This window comes from Pristis pectinata, chromosome 2 (genome assembly GCF_009764475.1).
Source record: "Pristis pectinata isolate sPriPec2 chromosome 2, sPriPec2.1.pri, whole genome shotgun sequence".
Taxonomy (NCBI): Eukaryota; Metazoa; Chordata; class Chondrichthyes; order Rhinopristiformes; family Pristidae; genus Pristis; species Pristis pectinata.
In genome coordinates this window covers 33556211-33580321 of record NC_067406.1, presented here as the reverse complement: position 1 = coordinate 33580321, position 24111 = coordinate 33556211, and the positions used below count along the sequence as shown (strand labels likewise).

The window sequence follows — 24111 nt, the reverse complement described above, 5'->3', positions numbered from 1 at the left end:
ATATCTGGACGTCTCTCACGAGCAACGTCTTCACAGGCTTTAGATTGTTAAGGCTGTAATAACAGAAATATATGACCTACTATGTCCCTCGGTCACATTCTCATAAATGGACTGCTCCCTCTGTAGAGATGAAGGTCATGGTATCTCTCAACTCCTTGGGCACTGGATCATTCTGTTGCTTTTTTCGTGACATCTCATTGCTCACCACAGAGTTAGAGAGTCCCTAGGACTCACTGAGGAATGACCTCACTTTTTTTATTTCATAGAAACAGAGAAATTAAGGGTAAGGCTACACTATTTGACCAATCAAGCCCACTGTAGTGTTCATTTTGATCATGATTGATCATCCAATTTCAGTACTTTCCTCTCATATCTCTGGGTCTCTCTAGCCATTAGTACTATGTCTAAATCATTTTAGAGCATATGTAATGATTTGGTCTTCTGTGGTAGAGAAGTCCAATGATTCATCAGTTTTTTTGGTGAAGAACTTTCTGCTCATCTAAATAACCTGCTTTGTATCCTTGGCATTCTCTGGTTCTGAACTTCTCCACCATTAGGAACATCCTTTCTGCATCTTGCCTGTTCAGTACCATCAGGATTTTATACATTTCATTGAGGTCTCTTCTCATCTTCTATACTATAGCAAAGTTAAACCCAAACATCCCAAACTCTCTTCAAACATCAGTCTTGCGATCCCAAGAATCAGTGTGGCAGACCTTTACTGCACCACATCCATAGCAAAAGCACCCTTCCTCAGATAAGGAGACCAAAACTGCACATAATATTCAAGGAGACAACAAGAAATTCTGCAGGTGCTGGAATCTGAAGCAACACACACAAAACGCTGGAGGAACTCGGCGGGTCAGGCAGCATCTATGGAAGAAAATAAACAGTCGATGTTTCGGGCCGAGACCCTTCATCAGGACTGGAAAGGAAGCGGGTAGAAGCCAGAATAAGAAGGTGGGGGGAGAGGGAGGAGCACAGGCAGGCAGGTGATAGGTGAGTTCAGGTGATAGGCGAGTCCAGGTGAGAGGGGGAACGTAGGTGGGTGGGGAAGGTATAGTTTCACAAAGGCCCAAAATTCCTCAAATTTCATTGAGGAAAAAGTGGCATCCTAGGCACATGGATTTGCCAGCATTACCCCTCAGGACCATGCCTCAATCCTCCTGCTCTGCTGGGAGATTAAGCTGCTGATTTTGTGAAGGCTCATTCTCACATCTCTCCTCCTGCTGCCATCAAGAAGCAATCAGCTGCCTCATCTAGCCACAAAGGCTCCCTTGAATGACCTGGATTTCTTCATTAAAAGAAGAGTTTTCATTTCCTATATATTCAGGTCTTCGTGACTTGTGGGAAGAATTTTTTGATGGTGACTACCACTTTTCCCGGAAGCTCTCACAACTCCTTTTTCCAGAGACTAGCTGATATTTTTCAGCAGCCAACTCTAGGCTGATGGATGGACCCTGGGGGATAAGGAAGCCAACTATTTTCAAAACTTCTCACATCTGTACACACTCCAACAATTGAGCATGGATATGATGACAGCCACAGAAGTATGAGGTTGTGAAGAAGATCACTAGTCAGGTGAAGTTGAGAATCACCAGTGGGGGAGCACTGCAGGATGGTCCCACCAGATGTGGAGACTCCTGCATTCTGCATAAGGTAGTAGTCGGTGCCTCAGGACGAGCAGGTGGGAGACCTGGAACCTCAGCGCTGAGAAGCAGATGCAGAGGGCCAGCAGCAGCAACAGTATGATGAAACTTGCCAAGAGGATGTGCATCACCAGCATCAGCAGTTTAGCCGCCCAGCTGAGCAGAGGACAGAGCAATAAGGCATTGTCTTAAAGAAAGGCATTTCTCCTAAAGAGCCAGCTCAGTCATTGTCCTAAAAAGTGAGTGACCCTCTGCACTCTCCATTCATTACCACCACTTTGCTCCACCAATAAGTATCCAGGAGGTCCAAGGTGATGCATAATCACCCTTCATGTTGCTTTGCAGGTCTACCTGTACTTTTTATAATACATCAATAAATGATTCACTCCTCCAATTACTTAAATGGCTTACTGCAGCATCTCTGCATTTCCAGATAAAAGACACTTTGCTTAAAGCACTTTGAGCTCAGCACAACATGGATGAACTCCTGTACAAGTGTCAACAGTGGCCTAGAGTGTTCACACTTTGCCTACTATTCCATATTAATGGTGACTGTACACTAAAGTAGCCAACACAGAAGAGAGTAATGCACATCATAATATATCAATCAGATTGTCATGAAATGTAAGGAAGCGTATTGGGTGGCTAATATTTCAACACTTATTGAGAACATGCCCTGGATGTGCCTGCCTTACCCTCTGACTCAGGGCTTATGGAAGAAGCGGTATGGGATGGCTGGCCATGGGCCTTAGATAAACATGCTGCCTGAGAAGCCACAGTGGGAGATGAATTGATTGCCTCATAGCATGCTAGGCTACCCCTTGAAGGACCCCTTGATGTCCATCAATCAGCTGACAATCAGACCAGTCAATCATTCTTTCAAGCTCCAGATCCAGAGCTGAACCAGCCAATAGAAACCTCCTCCCCACCCCCACAAACACAGGGGGAGGGTCACTCCTGTCTTCACTTGTTGCCTGGAAGTGAGCTCTCTGTGCAATCTGAACTTCACTCTTTTCACAACTTGTGTGTATGTTTGTGTGTGTGTGTATGTATCGGGGGGATGGGTGCTTGGGAGGTGTTTGCATGTCACTGTTCTCACTGTTGAGTTCATGCTTGCCATATTTCTCGTTGGGTGGGAGAGCAATTTGCTCACAAATGTCATTTCTCTGTGCATGGAGGGGAATAACCTGCTGATGTGCACAATTGCTCCATTCTTGAAGAATATGCAACTGCTCATGTGCAATATTCCCATCCTTCTGGAGAACCCCACACAGGCTAAAGAAGACAGTAAGCAAGATGAAATCAAATAGAGTAAAAAATAGAAGCCCTTGTCCATTCTGTTCCTAATCTGAGCCAGGCCTGGCAAAGAAATATGGAATTGAAACTTGGCAAATCCCAACAGGAGGGATAGATACTTGGAGAGAAGTGAAATAATTCCACAGTTTCTGGTAGACCCTAACAGCTGTTCAGAGGAGAAACTGGCAGCTCCCAATGAACAAATCTCGCATCAATTATTGGCTGTGGGATTCAAAAGGAGAGAACTCATAAAAGATGGAAAGCAAATACAAACATACCAATTCCTACTCATCAAAATGTATTCAGGAAACATCTTTTGCATGGTATGTGACAATGTAAATAGGACAGTGGGGGACAAATTTTGATAACTGTTAGTTGGGAGTTTGGTAGAATGATCGTGACACCCACCCAGTGCTATCAAAATGATGCCAAACCTTTTGGGTCTCACCTGAATCTTTTCAGAAAATAACATGTGATCAATAAGTGCTAATGATCAGCTTGCAAGATGCCATGAGTATCTTGGCAGATACCTCACAGAGTTAAGCTACAAGTGTTTTCCTGAATTGGAGCAGCGCTAGGAAAAAGCAATTGCTAAGGCTATAAATAGTTGGAACCAGGCCCCTTGAGCAATGTTCTGTACACCAAGCTGTAATTTCTAAATAAGTTATGTAATAAGCTAAAAAGGCACAAAGAACCTAGGTCAGATAAGACATTGGTACATTTCTTGCATCATCTGCTATTTTGTGTTCAGCTACTTGACAAGAAAAATCAGTTGTTGTTATGAGCAATGGAGTGCGAGAGGCTGCGATGCTGGGATCTGGAGTGAAATATACACCACAGGAGGAGCAACAAACAATCTGCTGCAGGAACTCAGTCCTGATGCAGGGTTTCAACCCAAGATATTGACAATTCCTTTTCCCCCACAGATGCTGAGTTCCTCCAGGAGATTGGTGCTTCAGATTCCAGCATCTGCAGACTTTTGCGTCTCCTTACTGCTGGTGGAACTCAGTGGGCCAAGCAGTATCTGTGGAGGCAAAAGGATGGCCGGCATTTCAGATCAAGACCATGCATCAGGTCTGAAAGTAGAGAGGGAGGATAGCCAGAGATAGATGGAGACCGGTATATGATAGAAGCAAGTGAGGTGGGCGTTGTTGGGCAGATGGAGCTAGGTAGGGGAGGGTTAAATTTTAAGACAGAAGCTGGTGGGTGATAGGTGGAAACAGAAAAGGACAAAATAAATTGAGCAGACAGAGCAGGTAGTGGGAGGGGAGGGGGAAGGTACAGACAGAGATTTGAAGGTGATAAGTGGAACCTAATAAGGGAGGGATGATGGGCAGCTGGAACCAGGTGGGGGAGGTAATGGATTCAGGTAATGGAGGGGAGGGGGATGGAAAAGGTGAACAAAGGGAGGGAGAATTTAAGTAAACTGGTAGAAGTGGGAAAGGAGCACAGGAGGTGTGGGTTACCTGAAATTGGAAAATTCGATGCTCAATAAGTTCAGTTGTCCTCGAACAAGGTAGTCCATTTGACTGGTACCTCCATCCATCACACTGAACGTTGACATCCTTCCCCACCAGCACAATATTGGTGCAGTGTATACCATCTCCAAATATCACTGCAGTTACTCACATTGGCAGCTCTAATAGCACTTCCCAAATCTGTGAGCTCTACTACCAGGAAGGCAAGGACAGAGGTTCACAGCAACACCACTCCCCACAGGTTGTCCTCTAATTTGCATCCTATCCCTACTTGGAAATATATCACCATTCCTTCATCATCACAGGGACTAAAATCCTGGCACTCTCTCCTGAACAGAATTCTGGGAATGCCCTCCTGGGAGTGAACAAGAGGGTTCCAGATGGTGGCTCACCAAAATCTTCTCAATTGCAATGGGATTGGGCAATAAATCCCAACTTTGCCAGTGTTATCCACATTCGAAAAAAATCGGAAAGGGTGCAGAAAAGATTCATGAGGATGTTACTGGGACTGGAGGGCTTGAGTTAGAAAGAGAGACTGGACAGGCTGGGATTTTTTCCCTGGAGTGTAGGAGACTGAAGGGGTGACCTTTATAAGATCATAAGGCATGTGGATAAGTTGAAGGGTAAGGGAGTCTAAAAGTAAAGAGCATAGATTTAAGGTGAGATGGGAAAGATTTAAAGAGGACCCAAAGAGCTGCTAGAGGAAGTGGTAGAGGCAGGTAGAATTACAACATTTAAAATACATTTGGACAGGTACACGGATGGGAAATGTGTAGAGGTATATAGGTGAAAGGCCAGCAAATTGGACTAGCTCAGGTAGTCAGCATGTACAAGTGAGGTCAAAGGGCCTGTTTCCATGCTGTATAACTCCATGACACAATGACTCTAATAAATAAAAACAAGGCCTCCCTTGTACAAACAATGGGCAGCAAATCAGAAGATGAAAATATCTTCAGTTCTAGCCTGCTGGGATTCGGATACATAAATATTTAGAGCAATCGTCACCTCAAAAGCCACTAGAAATATGCTCCTCCTTCTATTGTGAGGTTGTACTTGTGGCTGTACCTGAATGCAGATTTCATATCCTTATTGAGGAGCAGACATGTCCCAATATTGCTCCCTGACATTTCCAAAAATTAATTCATAGGCATAAGGAATTCAAATTGCAATTTAGTTCTCATTGACTAAAAATTTTCTGTCCATTTTTATATATAACATAATGTCTGGTTTTGTAATGAGTCACCGACTGGCAAAGATCTCTGAATTCCACACCAGTGCAATGCCATTAATTACATTAACTGAAATGAAAGCACAGTTTGTCTATTGCTTCTCTCTGTTATACAAGCCACTTTTTCAACAAATTTTAAGAAAAGTCAAGATCTCAAACAACTATTAACAGAATTATATATTATGCTATTATAAACTTCATCTCTTACCTTTGAAATATTTTGGTTGATAAATTTTCTCTACATTTAATACCTGCTAAAATATCAACCATGCACTTACCCACTTTGGGAATTGTATAATGAGATTACCACATGGTTCCATTTAGGAAAGTTTTGCATTAGTCACAACTTCTCACTCTTAACTGAGTTTTTCATACTTGAACAGAAACAGACCTATTCCAAGTGTTATATGAAAAACTAATACCAAAAAAAAGGAGACAAGGGAGCTATCAATTATGGGTAGACATAATCCATGAAAATCCACCTCCTTGTTTGAATCTGTTAAACTAATGAAGAAGTCACACTTCATTTAAGTAATGTGAACCATTTTTCTTCATAGTTTTGACTGATCACAGCTGAAAGATTATATCACTAGCCTGTCTCAGCTTCCTGTACCAGGAGCTGACAGTACTATAAAGCTGTATGCCTGCTGCAGAACTCATAGGGATTGTATTTGTCTGGAGGATAGGACTGGCATCTTGCTGCTGGCTCCAACCCATAGAATATGGCGCTGAAGTCTTTTGAATGCTGGTCCCTGTTCTTTTTCCTCTTCCTTCCATTTTGCCTCTGTCAGGAAGAATACTCGGAGGTGAGCGTGAACGTTATTGCAAACTTGACAAAAGTAGTTGAAAACCATGAAGCTTCCAGGTATTTAAAGAGCGGACAGACTGAAGCTGCAAACCATACAAGTGGGGTAAATTCCAGACCAACCGCAGCTGACAAGACAGAAAAAGTACAAAAAAAGCCGAAAAGAAAAAAAATTGAAACTAAGGTGATAGAACAGCCAACTTCTATTAGCATCCAGGTACTCAGAACTAATTTTATATGCAAAGATAGTATTAATCCTGAGGCAGTTTGGCTTTGCCTGGCTTAAACTGAAACAAATTGAATTTTAGGATAACAAATTTTAGTCCAAATTTTGTTAACGCTTGCAATTCTTGTATCCTGAAATTCCGAGAAGGCTTTTGCTGAGAAGCATCATCTTTCTATATTGCAAGCTGGCTTCTTGAATTGGCAGATTGCTTGTAAAATCAAATGAAACCAATTAATGAAATAAAAACACTGATCAAATTGAAGAGTCAATTAAATGTTTAATGAATTTTCATGAATTCATTATAGAAGCACAATTTGAGTACATACCTTTTCTATTTGGGGCAGGAAGATTTTAATGTTATTTTTCCTCTTAATTATCCTGTTAAATTTATTACGCTTGCTAATGATGTCAGTTGCTGAAATTTTGCTAAATGTTTGAATTAAAAATGATTGTCTATTCTTAACCTCAGTTTGAAAAGATTTATTGGTAATATGATGAGGTGCAACATTTGTTATATCAAATCAAAAAATCAGACAATGAATATTGAGAAAAAATGATAAAGACTTCAAAGGGTACTGTATCAATTCTCAAAGGTTTCAGCTATGCTGCAGTCTAATTTTTTCTCTGCTTAAGTTATTTTAATGGCACTTTTAAATGATAGTACTACTATGTTTTAGCACGCAAAGATCTCTGTTGAGCTTTGATGTAAATGCAGTTATTCCTGCAAACTATGCTTAACCGTTAAAAAGTAAAATATCTCATGCAATTTGTATTATACAGATATACTCCCATTAGCCAATATTATTAAAATATGATTGTACCTCATTAAATAGAATATTATATAAATCCCAGTTTTAAACATGATCCCATAAATAAAACATTGATTAGAATACAATGACTTGTTTTGCTCAAGCATGTCAAAAATTGCTGAGAAAGGTCATTCTGCCACTTGTTCTTCTACCACATTCTAACTAATTGAAGTTAGTTCTGTTTCAGAACCATCTATTACAATGTAACTTCCCAGTCTTACCTTGCATTCTTTAACCTTCATCTTCTTGAAGGTCAATATAATTCCCTTTTAGATGTTGTAATTCAATTGGCTGTATCAATTAACCAGGGCAATATTTTGCCTTTGAGTACTATTGTCACAATGACTGCAGAGTTCAGTTAGTAACTACTCCCTCAATGCAATGAGGATAACAGTAAATGTGATCTCCCTAGTGTTGTCTTATTTGTAAATAAAAGTTGGGTCAAAAATCTGCCGTAAGCTTGTCCAACATGAAGTTGTAGTGAAGAGAAACTGATATAATTAGGAAACCTTTATGCAATGCAGTTGATTTTTCAGATGTCTATTACACTTATAAATATATTTATAGAGTCATAGAGTTGTACGGCACAAAATCAGGCCATTTTGGCCCATCACGAAGTTGCTGACCACCACGCCTAACTATAGTAATCCCACTTGCCTACATTAATTCTATATCCCTCTATGCCCTGCTCATTTAAGTACCGATCCATATACCTCTTAAATGTTTTTACCATTCCTGCCTCCACCACCCCTTCTGGCAGCTCATTCCAGATACTAACTACACTTTGTGTGAAATATTTACCCCTCTGATCCCCTTTAAATCATCTTCCTCTCACCTTAAACCTATGCCCTGTAGTTTTAGACACCCCTATCGTGGGAATCAGAATCTGGCTATCTACCCAATCTATGCAACTCATAGTTTTATATACCTCTATCATGTCATCTCTCAGCCTCCTTTCCTCAAGGGAAAACAGAACTAGCCTATCCATCTCTCTTGATAAGTCAAGCCCTCCAATCCAGGCAACATCCTTGTAAATCTTTTCTGTACCCTCTCTAGCTTCTTCATGTCACTTCTTTAGTGTGGTGACCAGAATTACACACAATACCCCAAGTGCGGCCTAACCAATGTTTTATACTACTGTAGCATGACGTCCCAATTCTTATACTCAATGCCTCAGTCAATGAAGGCAAGCATGCCAGATACTTTCTTCACCACCCAGTCTGCCTGTGTTCCTATTTTCAGGGAACTATGTACTCATATCCCAAGATCTATCCGTTCAACAACACTCCCCAGAACCTTGTCATTGCCTGTGCATGTCCTGCTCTGGTTTAACTTCCCAAAATGCATCACTTAACACTTAGAACATAGAACATAGAACAGTACAACACAATAAAGGCCCTTCGGCCCACCATGTTGTGCCGACCTTTAAACCTCGCCTAAGACTATCTAACCCCTTCCTCCCACATATCCCTCTATTTTAAATTCCTCCATATGTTTATCTAGTAATCTCTTGAATTCGACCAATGTACCTGCCTCCACCACCCCAGGCAGCGCATTCCATGCTCGAACCACTCTTTGGGTAAAAAACCTTCCTCTGATATCTCCCTTGAACTTCCCACCCATTACTTTAAAGTCATGCCCTCTTGTATTGAGCATTGGTGCCCTGGGAAAGAGGCGCTGGCTGTCCACTCTATCTATTCCTCTTAATATTTTTTACACCTCTATCATGTCTCCTCTCATCCTCCTTCTCTACAAAGAGTAAAGCTCTAGCTCCCTTAGTCTCTCCTCATAATCCATACTCTCTAAACCAGGCAGTATACTGGTAAATCTCCTCTGCACCCTTTCCAATGCTTCCACATCCTTCCTATAATGAGGTGACCAGAACTGGACACAGTACTCAAAATGTGGTCTAACCAGAGTTTTGTAGAGCTGCATCATTACCTCGCGGCTCTTAAACTCGATCCCATGACTTATGAATGTTAACATCCTATAAGCTTTCTTAACTACCCTATCCACATGTGAGGTAACTTTCAGGGCTCTCTGGATATGAACCCCCAGATCCCTCTGCTCCTCCACAATACCCAGAATCCTGCCATTAACTTTGTACTCTGCTTTGGAGTTTGTTCTTCCAAAGTGTACCACCTCACACTTCTCCGGATTGAACTCCATCTGCCACTTCTCAGCCCAGCTCTGCATCCTATCAATGTCCCTCTGCAACCTTCAACAATCCTCTACACTATCCACAACACCACCAACCTTTGTGTCATCCGCAAACTTGCCAACCCACCCTTCTACCCCTTCATCCAAGTCATTAATAAAAATCACAAAAAGCAGAGGTCCCAGAACTGCTGTACTTGTCTGAGTAAAATTCCATCTGCTATTCCCTTGCCCACTTTCCCAGTTGATCTATACCTTGTGGTAACCTTAAACAACCTTCTTCAATGTCCACTATGCCACCAATTTTAGTGTCACCTTAGTTTTACTAATCAAGTCACCTGCATTCCCATCCAAATCATTAATATATATGACAAACAATAGAGGGCCCAGAACAGATCCCTGTGGCACACCACTGACCACAGGCCTCATAATCTGAGGAACAACCCTCCACTACCACCCTCTGCCTCCTACCACCATGCCTATTTTGTATCCAGTTTGTTAACTCACCCTGGATCCCATCTGGACCAGCCTACCATGTTAGACCTTGTCAAAGGCTTTGCGAAAATCCATGTAGTCAATACCTACCGCCCTGCCCTTGTCACTCCTCTTGATCGTCTCTTGCTCTATAATGCTCTGATTGTATTGAATCTATACTTTGAAATCTATTACTTTAATATTTTGATTATTCTTTAAATATTATTTTATACATCAGTCATGATATGTCCATTTTGATAGATAATTAATCTTACATATTTTAAAAACTGAATTATGATGCACTGAAATTCATTGGTTATTTCTCTAATCTGTTTGCTATTACCTCCCTCTTCATGATATAAGCACATTCTGATAAACATTGAATCATGCAATGAAAAGGTCATGCAATGAAAACGAAAAGGTTTAAAGGTTGGCACAACACTGTGCACTGAAGGACCTGTATTGTGCTGTACTGTTCTATGTTCTAAAATAGCAGAAACTAAGCAATTAAATGTAAGAAAAAAGGAATAATTTTCAAATTTACAAATAAATAAGAACCTGAAGTACTGACTCTTGTTTTCATGAAAGATCATTGATTCAAAACTTAACTCTGTTCCTTGCCCCACAAACTCTACCTGATCTACTTTGTATTCCCAGCATGTTATATTATTTGAGAAGCGAATTTGTGAGGAGGTTTATGGGGAGGTGATTTTTGACAGGTGTCAGCAAGTTGTTCTTCATTCAAATTTTTGTAATAATGGACCAGAATTTGCTGGAGTTGATATGTTGATATCTTGTCCAGTTTTTTTTTTCTTCCTGAAGCCCTTCTACTAAAAGGATTACAGTAGCTTTGTGTTTGAGTTACTGGACTTGTATACAGAATAGCAAGGCCTAATCTATTTAGCTGGTGATTTAAGTTTGACTTTAAAATAAAACAAAATCACGAATGGTGCTCATAAAAATACTGGAGTGTTTTAAACCTCATCAGGTTCATTAATGTTTTTCAGGGAAGGAAACCCACGATTCTTACCTGGATGTCATATATGTGACTCCAGACCCTGCAAAGATCTTGAGTCTTCACTGCACTCTGAAATGGCCAAGTGAGTTGTTCTGTCGAGAGGGCAATTAGGGATGAATAATAAGTGTTGGCCTTGCTAATCAGCTCCACATCCTGGGAATGATTAGAAAAATAAGTTTTAAAATTTATGTTTTGTAAATGTGAATTGCTGACTGTGCCCAGAGAACAGTGCATCATCGGGAGCTTGCTGACCATTAGTTCTGGGCAACTGCCAATAGTAAATCACTGATAAAGTTAAAAAATTAAGAAACAAGCATATTAAGGATTGTGAAGGGAAATGAGGTAGTGTGGATGAATTAAATGTCAAATCAAGTACAGAAAGGGAAACAGAGGGAAAGGAAGTTCACAACATGAATGAGAATCCACACTTTGAATTGTCTGCTTTCTGGGACATTATGGTTGATTGAACATTGACACAATATTGAAAGAGCACTTACAGAATTACTTTTTTGTGGTAAGTTTACAGTGTAAACATAGCAACTTCCTGAAACATAAATAAAATCAGCAAACAATGGAACCACTAAGGAGATCAGACAGCTTCTTAGAGAAATAGAGTCGATGTTTCATGTCAATGACCTTTGAAACTCATGGGAAGGTATAAGGGCAACTTGTCATTACTGTAACACCAACAACAAAGCAATACAACTTTTTCATCAGCAGGAAGGGCACCTTTTACTTGTTACGTTGCTGGCCAATTTATTCATTCACAGCAGTATGTATTGTTCAGAAAAACTGTTAGTTTCTGCAGCAAATTCTGGCATTAGTTATTTACGTACCAACATACATACAAACTAGGAGCAGGACGAGGCCACTCAAGCTTGCTGTACCATTTACCAAAACTATGGCTGATCTGCGTGAAACCTCAGCTCTGCATTCCTGCCTACTCCCAATAATCTTTTTCCCCTTTGCTTGTCAAGAATTTGTCAGCTTTGCCCTAAAAATATTCAAAGACTGCTTCCACTGCCCTTTGATGAAGAGAGTTCCAAAAGTCACAGTCTTCTGAGAGAAAACAATTCTCCTCATCTGTCTTAAAAGAGCCACCCTGTATTTTGAACTGTGACATCTAATTCTCGACTTGATCATTGTCAGTGTAATATAACGTTGATGTAACTCACCACAATAAATCAGTTACCAAGAGATATGCTCCATTCTCTTCTTGAGAAACAAAGGGAAAAAATCATAATGAAGAAACTTGTTATCCTAAAATCAGATCAGTTGCCTTAAGTGACTTTGTATCAGGTTAATTTAAATTGTTGCTGAAGTAAACTTGCAAATTAAGAATGAATTTTCTTTTCTTTGAGGAACAACACGAGGTTGTGGATAGGCCTTCTCATTTGGATTGTAGCCATTGCTGTTACAGAGGAGAGCCTGGTCCTCGGGGTTGGCCTGGACCCCCTGGACAATCTGGTATTCCAGGTGAGTTATTCATTCTGATTTGTTCAATGTTTACTTCCAGTTCTATGATTTACTTTTCTTTTGAAGTTAGTTATTCTTGGGGGTATGGGTTGGGCATCATCACACTGGAGACAATTGACCTGCAGTTTTAAACTAAGTGATCATTCTTTAGGTTAAACACCAGTCAGACTTGGAAATACATCATTGTTCTTTCATCATTACTGGATCCAAATACTGAAACTCCCTCCCCAATAGCACTTATGGAGTACCTTCACCAGAAAGCTAATTTTTACACAGTGAGTGGTGAGTGTCTGGAATTAGCTGCCGGGGTGGTAGTGGAGGGAAATACAATAGAGGTGGTTAAGAGGCTCTTAGATAGGCACAAGAATATGCAGAGAATGGAGGAACCTGGACGTGTAGGCAGAAGGGACTAGTTTAGTTAGGTTTTTAATTACTAGTTTAATTAGTTTGGTACAACATCATGGACTGAAGAGCCTTTTCCTATGCTCTTCTATTTTATTCTATGTTCTATGTTGAAAGCCTGCAGTGGTTTAAGAAGGTGGTTCACCATCATATTCTCATAGGCATTTAGGAATGGACAACAAACACTGGTCTTCCCAGCAATGCCCACAACCTCAGAGAGAAATTTTTTAAAAATGAAGCTCCACATTATCAGTACAATATTTGACTGTGAGAATTTGATTGCATTTTTTATCTTGTGGGAAGTTCAATAATGTGAAGTAAGAATCGTACTTCATTTCTTTCTTTTGACAACATGGAGAGTCTGACATTCTTGTTTTCTCTTTTCCACACTTCCTTATATTTCATATTATAAGATTACACATCACTGAAGTAGTCCAGTTGGCCATTGTGCCTTTTCACTACAACACCCGAAGCTGAAAAACAAAAAAAAATACTGGAGCATTGGAAATCTGAAATAAAACAGAAAATGCTGGAAATCCTCAGCAGGTCAGGCAGCATCTGTGGAGAGAGAAACAAAGTTAATGTTTCAGGTCATTAGAAAGGTCCTTTGACGAACTGTCATTGACCTATGAGGTTAAGTGTTTCTCCAACATACATATGCTATCTGACCCATTGAGGATTTCCAGCATTTTCTATTTTTATTATAATATCTGCAAATTATTTTAACAAACGTTTCCAAGGCAATATTCATTCTGATAGTGTTTTTGAGCAAGTTAAAGAAACAGAGCAGTGGCACTGCAGTTAACCATATATTTTTAACAATATTGACAGATTCATTTCACTTACAGAATGGAAAAAGTATAGAAAACATGCACAAGCTCCTCTGACAGTTATAAAAAGCAGAGACTGTATCTTGAGCAGTGTAGTAGTTATGTGACTAGACAGGCAATCCAAGAGCCTGGGCTAATAGTCTTGATATAACATGAAATTGAATCTTGCAGTGTTTGCAATGGCAAATTGAGGAGTTGAATTTAATTTACAAAACCTGGAAGAAAAGCTAGTACAAGTAAAAGTAACTACAAAGCTGTCAAATAGTTTGTGAAATCCTATTGGATTACCAAAATTAATTAGGAAGGTAACCTGCCAGCTTTATCCACTCTGTATTGTATGTGAAGCCACTTACATACCAAATCTGGCTGAGTTTTAACTGCCTTCTGAAATGGCTTAGTAGGTCCATTAGATGCAGAAGGAAAATGTTCTCAACCATGGATGGGTATGAAATCCCAGCCCTGTCAGCAACATTGGTCCAAGAATTGAATTTCTACTTTAATTATCACCAACATATCCTGTTCGAATCAACTTTTATCTTAAAATGTACAAGCTGAAAGTGCTTGACAGCAGTAATCTCAAGTAATCTGGTCTCTGATTATCAAAACTGATTGGAATGGTCTGTTTTCTTAACCAAAAGAATACACAGTTCAATAATTGTATGGCCTTTTAACAGATACTAGAGGTCAATGTTTCTGCATTTTGCGTGTCATATTGCACAAGGAAAACTTACAGTATGTGTTCTTCTTCAATACTTCAAAACACTGGGATGTTTTGAGAAATATTGCATACTCTGGTGCAAAACTCGAGAAAAAGGGTTGGATAGCTACAATATCGCATTCCAATCTTCTGTGCAGGTCTGGAGTGAGGAAGAGCTGAATCTGCCAAGGATAATACCGAGAAGAAGTTACTCCATGTAAAAGTAAAATTCCTTTGGGAATGGGTGGGATGTGAGGAAGGATAATGAATGGTATCTGAACTAGTATAGAGATCTAAGCTATTGATCCGGAGTCAACACATAACGTTTGGGGTGAGTGCCTAGAAAATTGCCCTGCAGTTGCTCATCAGAGCTTCTCGGACTGCACCAGCCAAACCTGCAACCTCTACCACCAAGAAAGTCATGGGCAAGAGGAGCATGGGAACACTGCCGCTCGGTCACGTGCCTTCCTGACTTGAAAGTAGATTGTCATTCTGGTATTAGTTTATTATTGGTATTGGTTTATTATTGTCACTTGCACTGAGGTACAGTGAAAAGCTTGTCTTACAAACCTATCATACAGGTCAATTCATTACACAGTGCAGTTACATTGAGTTAGTACAGAGTACATTGATGTAGTACAGGTAAAAACAATAACAGTACAGATTAAAGTGTCACAGCTACAGAGAAAGTGCAGTGCAATAAGGTGCAAGGTCACAACAAGGTAGATCGTGAGGTCATAGTCCATCTCATTGTATAAGGGAACTGTTCCATAGTCTTATCACAGTGGGGTAGAAGCTGTCCTTAAGTCTGGTGGTTCGTGCCCTCAGGCTCCTGTATCTTCTACCCGATGGAAGAGGAGAGAAGAGAGAATGTCCCGGGTGGGTGGGGTCTTTGATTATGCTGGGTGCAGCACCAAGACAACGAGAGTCCAAGGAGGGGAGGCATTCACTCATCATCCCTGTATATGTGGGAACTTCTTGCTCAACAGCACTGTGGGAGGACCTTCACTAGAAACACTACAAGAAGGTCGGTCACTACCACTTTCTCAAGGCTTGTAGGGATGGGGACTAAAAGTGGACCTTGCTGGTGATACCTAGATCCTAAAAAAAGATTTAAAAATTGAGTCTGAATCCCCCCACTGAAACTTAGGAACTTAAATTCAAGCAATTGAAGTAAAGTGATAGTAAAGATGATCACGACACAGAAGCAAAATCCTATAAAGGCTAGAAACATGTAGTAAATAGGAAATGTGCTAGAAATACTCAGCATGACAGGCAGCATCAGTAGAGAGAGAAAAACAGAGGTAATTGTTTCAGGTAAGTTAAGTTCTAATGAAAGGGCATTGAAGATGGCCAAGAAGCTACCAGATTGTTACAAGAATTCAGCTACCTGCAGAGAACTAAGAGCAGCATGCTCTGGGCTTCTGTGCCTGTATACTGCAACACAGAAGTCAGGAACACACTGGAGATGTGTATAAGTCTGACCACTTGCTCTTCTCCTGGACTTACCACTGGGTCCAAACACATTCAGCAGTTTACTGAGCCGTGGACCTCTTCAGCTTTACACCAGCCACAGCTGGCATGTCTAAACAAGGCCCCATTAATTTGAAAAGGGTGGCCAATCTTTAATTAAAAGATAAACATGAAAGTTTTCATTTCAATGTGAGTTATGACTTGATTTAATTACCATCAGTTTTGTGTGATTTTAAGTAAATATATAATGTAAAAAATTGATTTTAACATTAAGTATTTTTTTAATGGTTTTAAGTATTCTAATCTACCAAAACATTGGAAGCAGTGAAAAGACCCTTTAGCAGCCAGTGTTGGGTTGGGAGCTGATGCAGAGTCAGCACAAAGTGTGGCTAGAGGTCTGAGAAGGAAACCTGCAATCCGCTTCTTGTCTGGCCTGAATGTGACTCACAGACTCACTCTTAATTGACCTGTGAAATGGCCTGGAAAGCCACTTTGTTCTGGGACCTATTAGGGATAGATAATAAAAGCTGAAATGGCCAGTGATTTCTGCATGCTGTAATGAATAAACTAAATTAATAACATAGGAAGAGCCATTTACAGCCTCCCATATATTCTCCTTTGTTTGTGATTACCCAGACACAGATGCTCTGGAGTAAGTTACAGTGAACAGGAAGGTTTTGAGGAAGATCTGACAGAAGCAGAGCTGGAACCCCAAGGCACATTTTAAAAGCAATTTTAAAGACTACTGATCAAGAAATTACTTTGCAGTTTTCTATTCACAATTCCTTAATTATAGATTCCGGCATTTTGAGGCATGATCTGTAAACCACTGTCCAAAAATGATTTAGTTGAGCACTTGAGGGAAAACAATGTGCAAAGCAGGAGGAAAAGAAATAAAAACAGGAAAAATTCAGCAAGTCAGGCAGCATCCCTGGAAGGTGTAACAGTCAATAGTCACTGAGGGGGTCACTGATCCAAAATGATCACTGATTCTCTTGCCTTTGATGCTGCCTGACTTGCTGAGTTTTTCCTAACCTTTTCTGTTTTTCTTTCTGATTTCCAGCATCTTAGTTTGTTTTTTTTAAATTTCCAGGTGGAAAAGAATCTTTGCTTCACTTCTATAGCAAGCAAATCACTGTTTGGGATGGTGACCAAAATTGTACATAATACTTCAGATATGGTCTCATCTAGACCCTAGATAAGGGTGGAAAGGTGCCTGTACTCAAATCCTCTGGCAACGTACAGTACTATTTATCTTCCTAATAGAGTGCAGCATCTGTTTGTTAGCTTGCACTGACTTATGTCCCTTTAAACATCAACATCTCCCAATCTCTCACTATTTAACAAATTACTCAGCATTTCTGTTTAGTGCTGCAGCATTCTGATCAAGTATAATATATCCAAGTTTGCTGATGATACAAAGCCATGTGGGCCATGTGGTGGATGTACAGAGGCTCTAGAGGAATATAATTAGACAAAGTGAATGGTACGGATATACCAAATGGAATATAATACAGAAAATTATGAGGCCATCCACCCAAGAAAGAGATGAACAGAGCTTTAGATGTTAAAATCACCAGCAACAATCCCTGTGGCACCCACAAGTCACAGCCTCACAACCTGAAAATGGTCTTTTTATTCCTATTCTCTGATTACTGTCTGTTAAACAATTCTCAATCATTATTTCCCTCCCCTCACCCCAAATAAAATGTGATTTTTTTAGATACCAAGTGATATAAGATAATGGGGGAAATTGGTGCTGAGTTAAAAGACCAACCATAATCCTATCGAATGGCAGAGCAGACTTAGGGAACCAATGAACTAGTCCTACTTTTATTTCTTATGTTCTTACAGAACTCTATGGATAAAAATGCTTTTCCTCAAATACCCCCTGAGCCTTTTGTTGGTTTAAATTTGGTCCTATGGTCCACATCTGCTGATAAAAGTCACTGCTCTCTATCTCCCCATCTAAGCTCATCATGATCCTGTACTCTCCTGTCAAATCTTCTCCAAGGAGGACAACCACACATATTCCAGTCTAAGCTAAAAGCTGAAATCTCTCATCCATGGACACTTGCTAATGAATTTTCTATTTTTCTTTCTGACTATAGCTTTAAAGTGTGATGACCAGAGCTGTAGGCAATATGCGAGCTGTGACTTAACCAGTATTTTATTAAGTTATATACAACATAAAAAAACACAAGGAGGTAGTGAATCCAGTGGCAGTGTCCTTTCAATTAATAGATTCATAGAGTCATTGCATTATACAGCACAGAAACAGAACCTTCAGCCCAACTCGTCCATGCCAACAAAGGTGTCTACGTTTGCTTGCATTTGGCTCATATACCTTGAAACCTTTCCTGTACACATACATGTTCAAATGTCTGTTAAACTTTGCAATTGTATCTGCCTCTACCACTTGTCACGAACCAGCAACAAAAGAACCACACTGAGCATGATTCAGTGTTAAAAACTATTTTATTAATCACTACTTATGATAATACGTAAAATAAAAGTAAAAATGTTAGTATGTTAGAATTCAAAAATGTTAAACCTTGAACGTTAACCCCAAAACTAAACTCGTCGTGTGTGTGTGTGACAAAGTCCAAAACTCCCAGTTCCGGAATGGTTCTTAAAGTTCAGTTCCGCAAGCCATAAGGTGAAACATGAGCAAGGGCTTCTTCAACAACCACCGTTGTCTGAAGATAAGACGTAGACGTAGAGAAACATAGAGAGAGTAAATACGAAATCCAAATGTTCCACAATGGAACCCAAACGACACTCCAGTGTTTACTCGGTAGTGACTTCCTCACCCCGAAAAGCATCCGAATCGTGGTCGTCCACACAAATATACCTGTTTCCTTCTACAGGTCAGCAACAAAGTGAACTCCACCGGATTACTTCCAACTTCCATACATGGATTTCAGTGGCAGACACAGTTATAGTTTCTCATCCATCGATAGAGAAAACTAGCAGGCTGGTGTCTCTCTCCCTTCTCTCTCTCTCTCTCCCTCTTTCCTCTTCTTCTTCTGCTTCTTCAACCACGTCATTACATCCTTTATCTTCTATTGACGTAAGCACGTCCCACACACACATACACACACACTCTCTATCTTAAAGGGACTTTCACTGAGTCCGTAACACACTTCCTCCAACAGCTCATTCCATATACCCACCTCCCACTGTGTGAAAAAAACTTTCCTTACAGTTCCCCTTTCAATCTTTCTGCTCTCAACATCAACCCATGCCCTACAGTTTTAGACTCCCCTACCCGGGAAACAAGAAACTGTGACTATCTACCCTATCTGTGCCCCTCATGATTTTGTAAACCTCTAAGTTCACCCCTCAACCTCCTTTGTTCCAAGGAAAAAAGTCCCAGCCTATCCAATTTTCCCTTATAACTCAAGCCCTCCAGTCCGGGCAACATCTTTGTGAACTGTCTGTAGCTTAATCATATCCTTCCTACAGGATGGCGACCAGAACTGCACAAAATACTTAAGGTGTGGTCTCACCAACATCTTGTACAACTGTAACATGACGTTCCAACTTTTGTACTTAATGCCCCTTACAATAAAGGCAAGAATGTCATACTCCTTCTTCACCACCCTATCTGTGTCGCCATTTTCAGGAAACTACGTACTTGTACCCCAAGACCTTCCTGTTCTACAACACTTCCCTGGGCCCCACCATTTACTATGTATGTCCTACCCAGGTTTAACCTTCTAAATTGCATCACTTTGCATTTGTCTAAATTAAATTCCATCTGTCACTCCTTTGCCCACTTTCACAGTTGATCGATATCCTGCTGTAACCTTAGATAGCCTACTTCGCTGTCCACCACACCACTGGTGTCATCTGCATACTTACTAATCATGCTAACTACATCCTTATCCAAATCAATGTATATGACAAGCAGCAGGGAACCCAGCACTAATCCCTGTGTTTGTCCCCATGGCACACCATTGGTCATAAGCTTCCAAACGGAAATCAACCCTCCACTATTACCTTCTGACTCCTCCCACCAAGGCAATCTTGCATCCAATTGGCTAGGTCACCCTCGATCCCATGTGATCTAACCTTCTGGACCAGTCTACCATGAAGCAAGGTCAAAGGCCTTGCGAAAGTCCATGTAGACAACATCCTACTCAGGTCTAACTTCCCAAAATGCACCTCTTGGTCACCTCTTCAAAAAACTCAGTCAAATTCATGAGACACGATTTCCCATACACCAAGTCATGCTGACTAACTTTTCTTGGTTCTAATGGCTCATTTCCACAACTTGTGCCATTATCAATTAAATCACATTCAGTTTTGTATTTCTATCCTTGAGGGTTATTTGTCCAAATATCATTTTTCTTTATTATTCTGTAAATGCACTTGTTAAAATCAAGTAAAATTTGATTACTGGAATACAGATTTCTGAATTAATAGGAAACCATGGAAACAATGGAAATAATGGGCTCCCAGGACGCGAGGGGATAAAAGGTGACCAAGGAAATAAAGGTGACATGGGACCCCGGGGAGAGCGTGGAATTCAAGGAATTAAAGGAGAAAAGGGGCAAGCTGGAATTCCTTCAGAACTCAAGGTAAGAATAATAATATTCTGTTTGCAATAGCACACTATTTTACAGTGTGTAGAGTAAAACAAATGCAGAGTAAATGTCCATATACAAAAATTACAAATTTAGAGGTCAAACAATGACATAACAATGACAAACAATAACAATTAAGCTTTTCTTCAGTATGTTTTTGTGTATTACTGTGCTAATATGCAATTAGCCCATATGTGTAATTGCCACATTAATTTGTTATATCTCTTTTACATAGCCACATTTATTACGTTACTTGTTATATTCTTCAATATGATCCCACCATCAGTCATATCCCCTCATTGCATTTCTCAGGGAATGCTCACTTCATAACTCCCCGGGCAGCACTTTCATCCCCAAACTACCACTCCCCCTCCCACAGCACTTTCCTCTGCAACCAGAGGAGATGTAACACCTGTCTATTCACCTCTTCCCTTCCCACCATCCAGGGGCACAAACAGTCCATCCAGGTGAAGCAGAGATTACTTGCACTTCTTTCAATCTGGTGTACTGTTTTTGGTGTTTCAATATGGCCTTCCCTACGCTGGAGAAACCAAGTGCAGATTGGGTGATTGCTTTGCAGTGCACCTGGGCTCAGTTTGCAAGGATCTTGAGCTTTCTGTTGCATGACACTTTACTTCTTAATCCCATCACCATTCTGAGCTGTCTGTCTGTAGCTTCTTTCACTGCCACAGTGAGACTCACCCTATTAGATACTTTCTCTTTTGTTCTCTCCTCCCTTCCTCTTTTCTCTGCATCTTAAAACTTGGTTACCCCTAACTAGTCCCAATTCTGATGAAGAATCATTGAAATGAAACAGTAACGTTTTCTTTTCTTCTCACTGTTGACCTGCTGAGTTTTTCCAGCATTTTCTGTTTTTATTCTGGCATTCACAATGTTTCACTGTTCTATTATAATATAAACAAGAGTTTTTATGTCCTTGCTTATAGAGCTCTACCCGTTCATGCTTGGAGATTCGTTATCACTGGGCTGAGAGTAACTGGCAACCCTCAGCCTTAGCTGTTTTATAAAACTCAGTGCAATCTTAGTTGATATGCCTTTCTCACTTTAACTAATTCCTTTGAGTTTTCATAGGTTGCTTTTATGGCTTCTATGGCAACTCATTTCACAAACCAGAACAGTGGTATCATTTTCAGCAGCGTGGAGACCAATGTTGGGAGCTATTTTGATGTTATGACTGGAAGATTTAGTGCACCTATAGCAGGTAAGTTGAAGTATAGAGTCATACAACACAGAAACAGGATCTAATGCACAAAATGTCCATGCTGATCATCAGCTACGCATCTATATCAATCCCATTTAGCAGCACTTAATCTGTAGCCTTCTATGCCTTGGCAATTCGAATGGTCATTGAGAGAATTCTTAGATGTTGCGAGAATACCTGCCTTCACCACTACCTCAATCCTTACTGATTGATTTGAAATTGAATATGTAGTTTTACTTTTTCAAATGAACCACCTTCCCTAAAAAGCTGCAGATATTTAGACAATTGCAGTTTTTATGTCTGGGGGAGATTTTTGATTGGCAATGGAATGATGGAACATGGTGTAATGACACATATATTGTTGAGGAAGCTATATCTATTAACTTTGTATCTGTTCATGAAGATGCTTAACAGTAAAGCCGTGAAATGGGGATCTGTTCATTGCAGGAAGGCAGTGAATTCATCAAATACTCTTCTGGCAGATACCACATTGTTAAGTGTACACTGCTACTTTCTGTCAGTAATATGCCCTAGCTGAGGAACTGCACAACTGTGCCAGGCCACATTCATAAAATGACTGGAAATCTAATGGGAAGATGGTTGAGGTTCTGGAAGAATGAAGGGCTATTGTTTCAGGAAAATCTAAGCTGGAACCTTGTGATCCAATAACCTCTCGGGCTCCCTTTCAGATTAAGAAGCGACATTGATCTCTCAGCCGTTGGTAAATAAGCATGTGTTTGTGCAGTTATCAGCATTATTTAACTCATTTCTTAACAAGTATGTTGTAAATATCACAGACAGTCAACAATGTTTAATCCTATAGAGGCAATAATTTCCTAACTAAATACTTGAAGTAGTAAGATTAATCAATCTTACTGCTAATTTCTACCCTGCCCTCATCTTCATATACTCCATCACTGATTCTTTCCTTCTCTTCCTCTCCTTCCCTGACACCATTTCAGGGGCTAGGCCAACTCTGCTGAAGTTTATTTCCAAAGCCAATCCCAAGAAATTGCTAATTATCACAATGGATTCAAACACTAAATTTAAAAATGAAAGCGGAGAAAAGCCTGGTGATAATCTTCAGCAGGTCAAGGGTTTTTGGTGGTGGACATGTCAGACAGTTGTCATTCAGGTTTTGGAGTCTATCCCTGCACATCTCCTGCTAGCTCAGACAGTCTTCAGACCCAAAGCATCAAACAGTTGACAACTGATTTTCACTGACAGTTCTTTCAGGCATTTTCCATGTACTGATTTTAAAACCTTTGGCACTTTTAGTATTGTGCAAAACTTCAACCTAAAAATTGAGGATCCGTTTTAACCCTAGGCAGTCTGACTGGAAAGAGATGGGCAGAGGTTAGAAATCACTTTGTAAATTTGCTGTGCATATATGCTGCATCATTCCCACCACTACCACCACCACCATTTTCCTCAAACCCTCCACCATTTTAATAGCATTTCCTGGCTAAATGTCAGGCATCTATTCCAGGTAGAAAATCCCAATTAAAGGAATAATGTTATCATCTGTTGGCAGCTTACCCACTCAGCTACATATCAAATACCAACTGCTGGAGTAACACAGTGGGTCAAGCAGCATCTGTGGAGGCAAAGGGATAGTCGACATTACAGATTGGGTTGGGATCCTGCATTAGACCGAAATATCAACTATCCCTTTACCTCCACAGAAGCTGCTTGACCTGCTGAGTTCCTCCAACAGTTTGCTTTTTTCTCCAGACTACAGCATCTGCTGTCTCTTGTGCCTCTAGCTGCGTATCAACCCTATTAAGTGTTGCAATGTCTGATCTAAGAACCCTTAGTGAAACCCATCAAGATCGGTGACTAACTGGCCCTAAAGTGGTACAGAAGAGAGTTCTCAGATGCAATTCGTTGGATCTGAGAATGTAGCCCAGATTCCTGGGAGAGTTTTTTTGCTTCTAGATCACTTCTAAAATTTAGCATGACACACATGGAGGAGTCCCAAGGACTTTGATTTATTGTGCATTGCTTATTTTCAGAGATACTGCTTACTGTCACTTGGGCATTAATGTTTGAAGGCAAAAGACTGTTGCAGACATGAGTGACAGCAATCTATTGCTTTACAACATCTCTAGATAATTCCTGTCAGCTTGTCCTGAATAAATGATGGGTGATTATTGGTTGTCTGAGTGCTCCCTCATGATTCATTATAAATATCCTCCAAGCCACTTGTATGACTTGATCTTGGAACTAATAATTTATAGATTCCCGAAGAAGCTGTCATGAAAGATATTCAAATTGTT

At 40.3% G+C, this 24111-nt stretch overlaps 1 protein-coding gene across 1 annotated transcript in view; it reads left to right on the top strand.

Annotated features, from left to right (window-relative positions):
* The first annotated feature begins 6373 nt into the window (after positions 1-6373).
* The window catches only part of LOC127580561 (complement C1q tumor necrosis factor-related protein 3-like), a 31207-nt gene continuing 13469 nt past the window's right edge, over positions 6374-24111 (top strand). Inside the window, exons 1-4 of the mRNA XM_052034150.1 lie at positions 6374-6673; positions 12502-12616; positions 20450-20604; positions 21703-21832. Of these exons, the coding sequence (XP_051890110.1) occupies positions 6374-6673; positions 12502-12616; positions 20450-20604; positions 21703-21832 (700 nt within the window). The remainder of the gene's footprint in view (positions 6674-12501; positions 12617-20449; positions 20605-21702; positions 21833-24111) is intronic.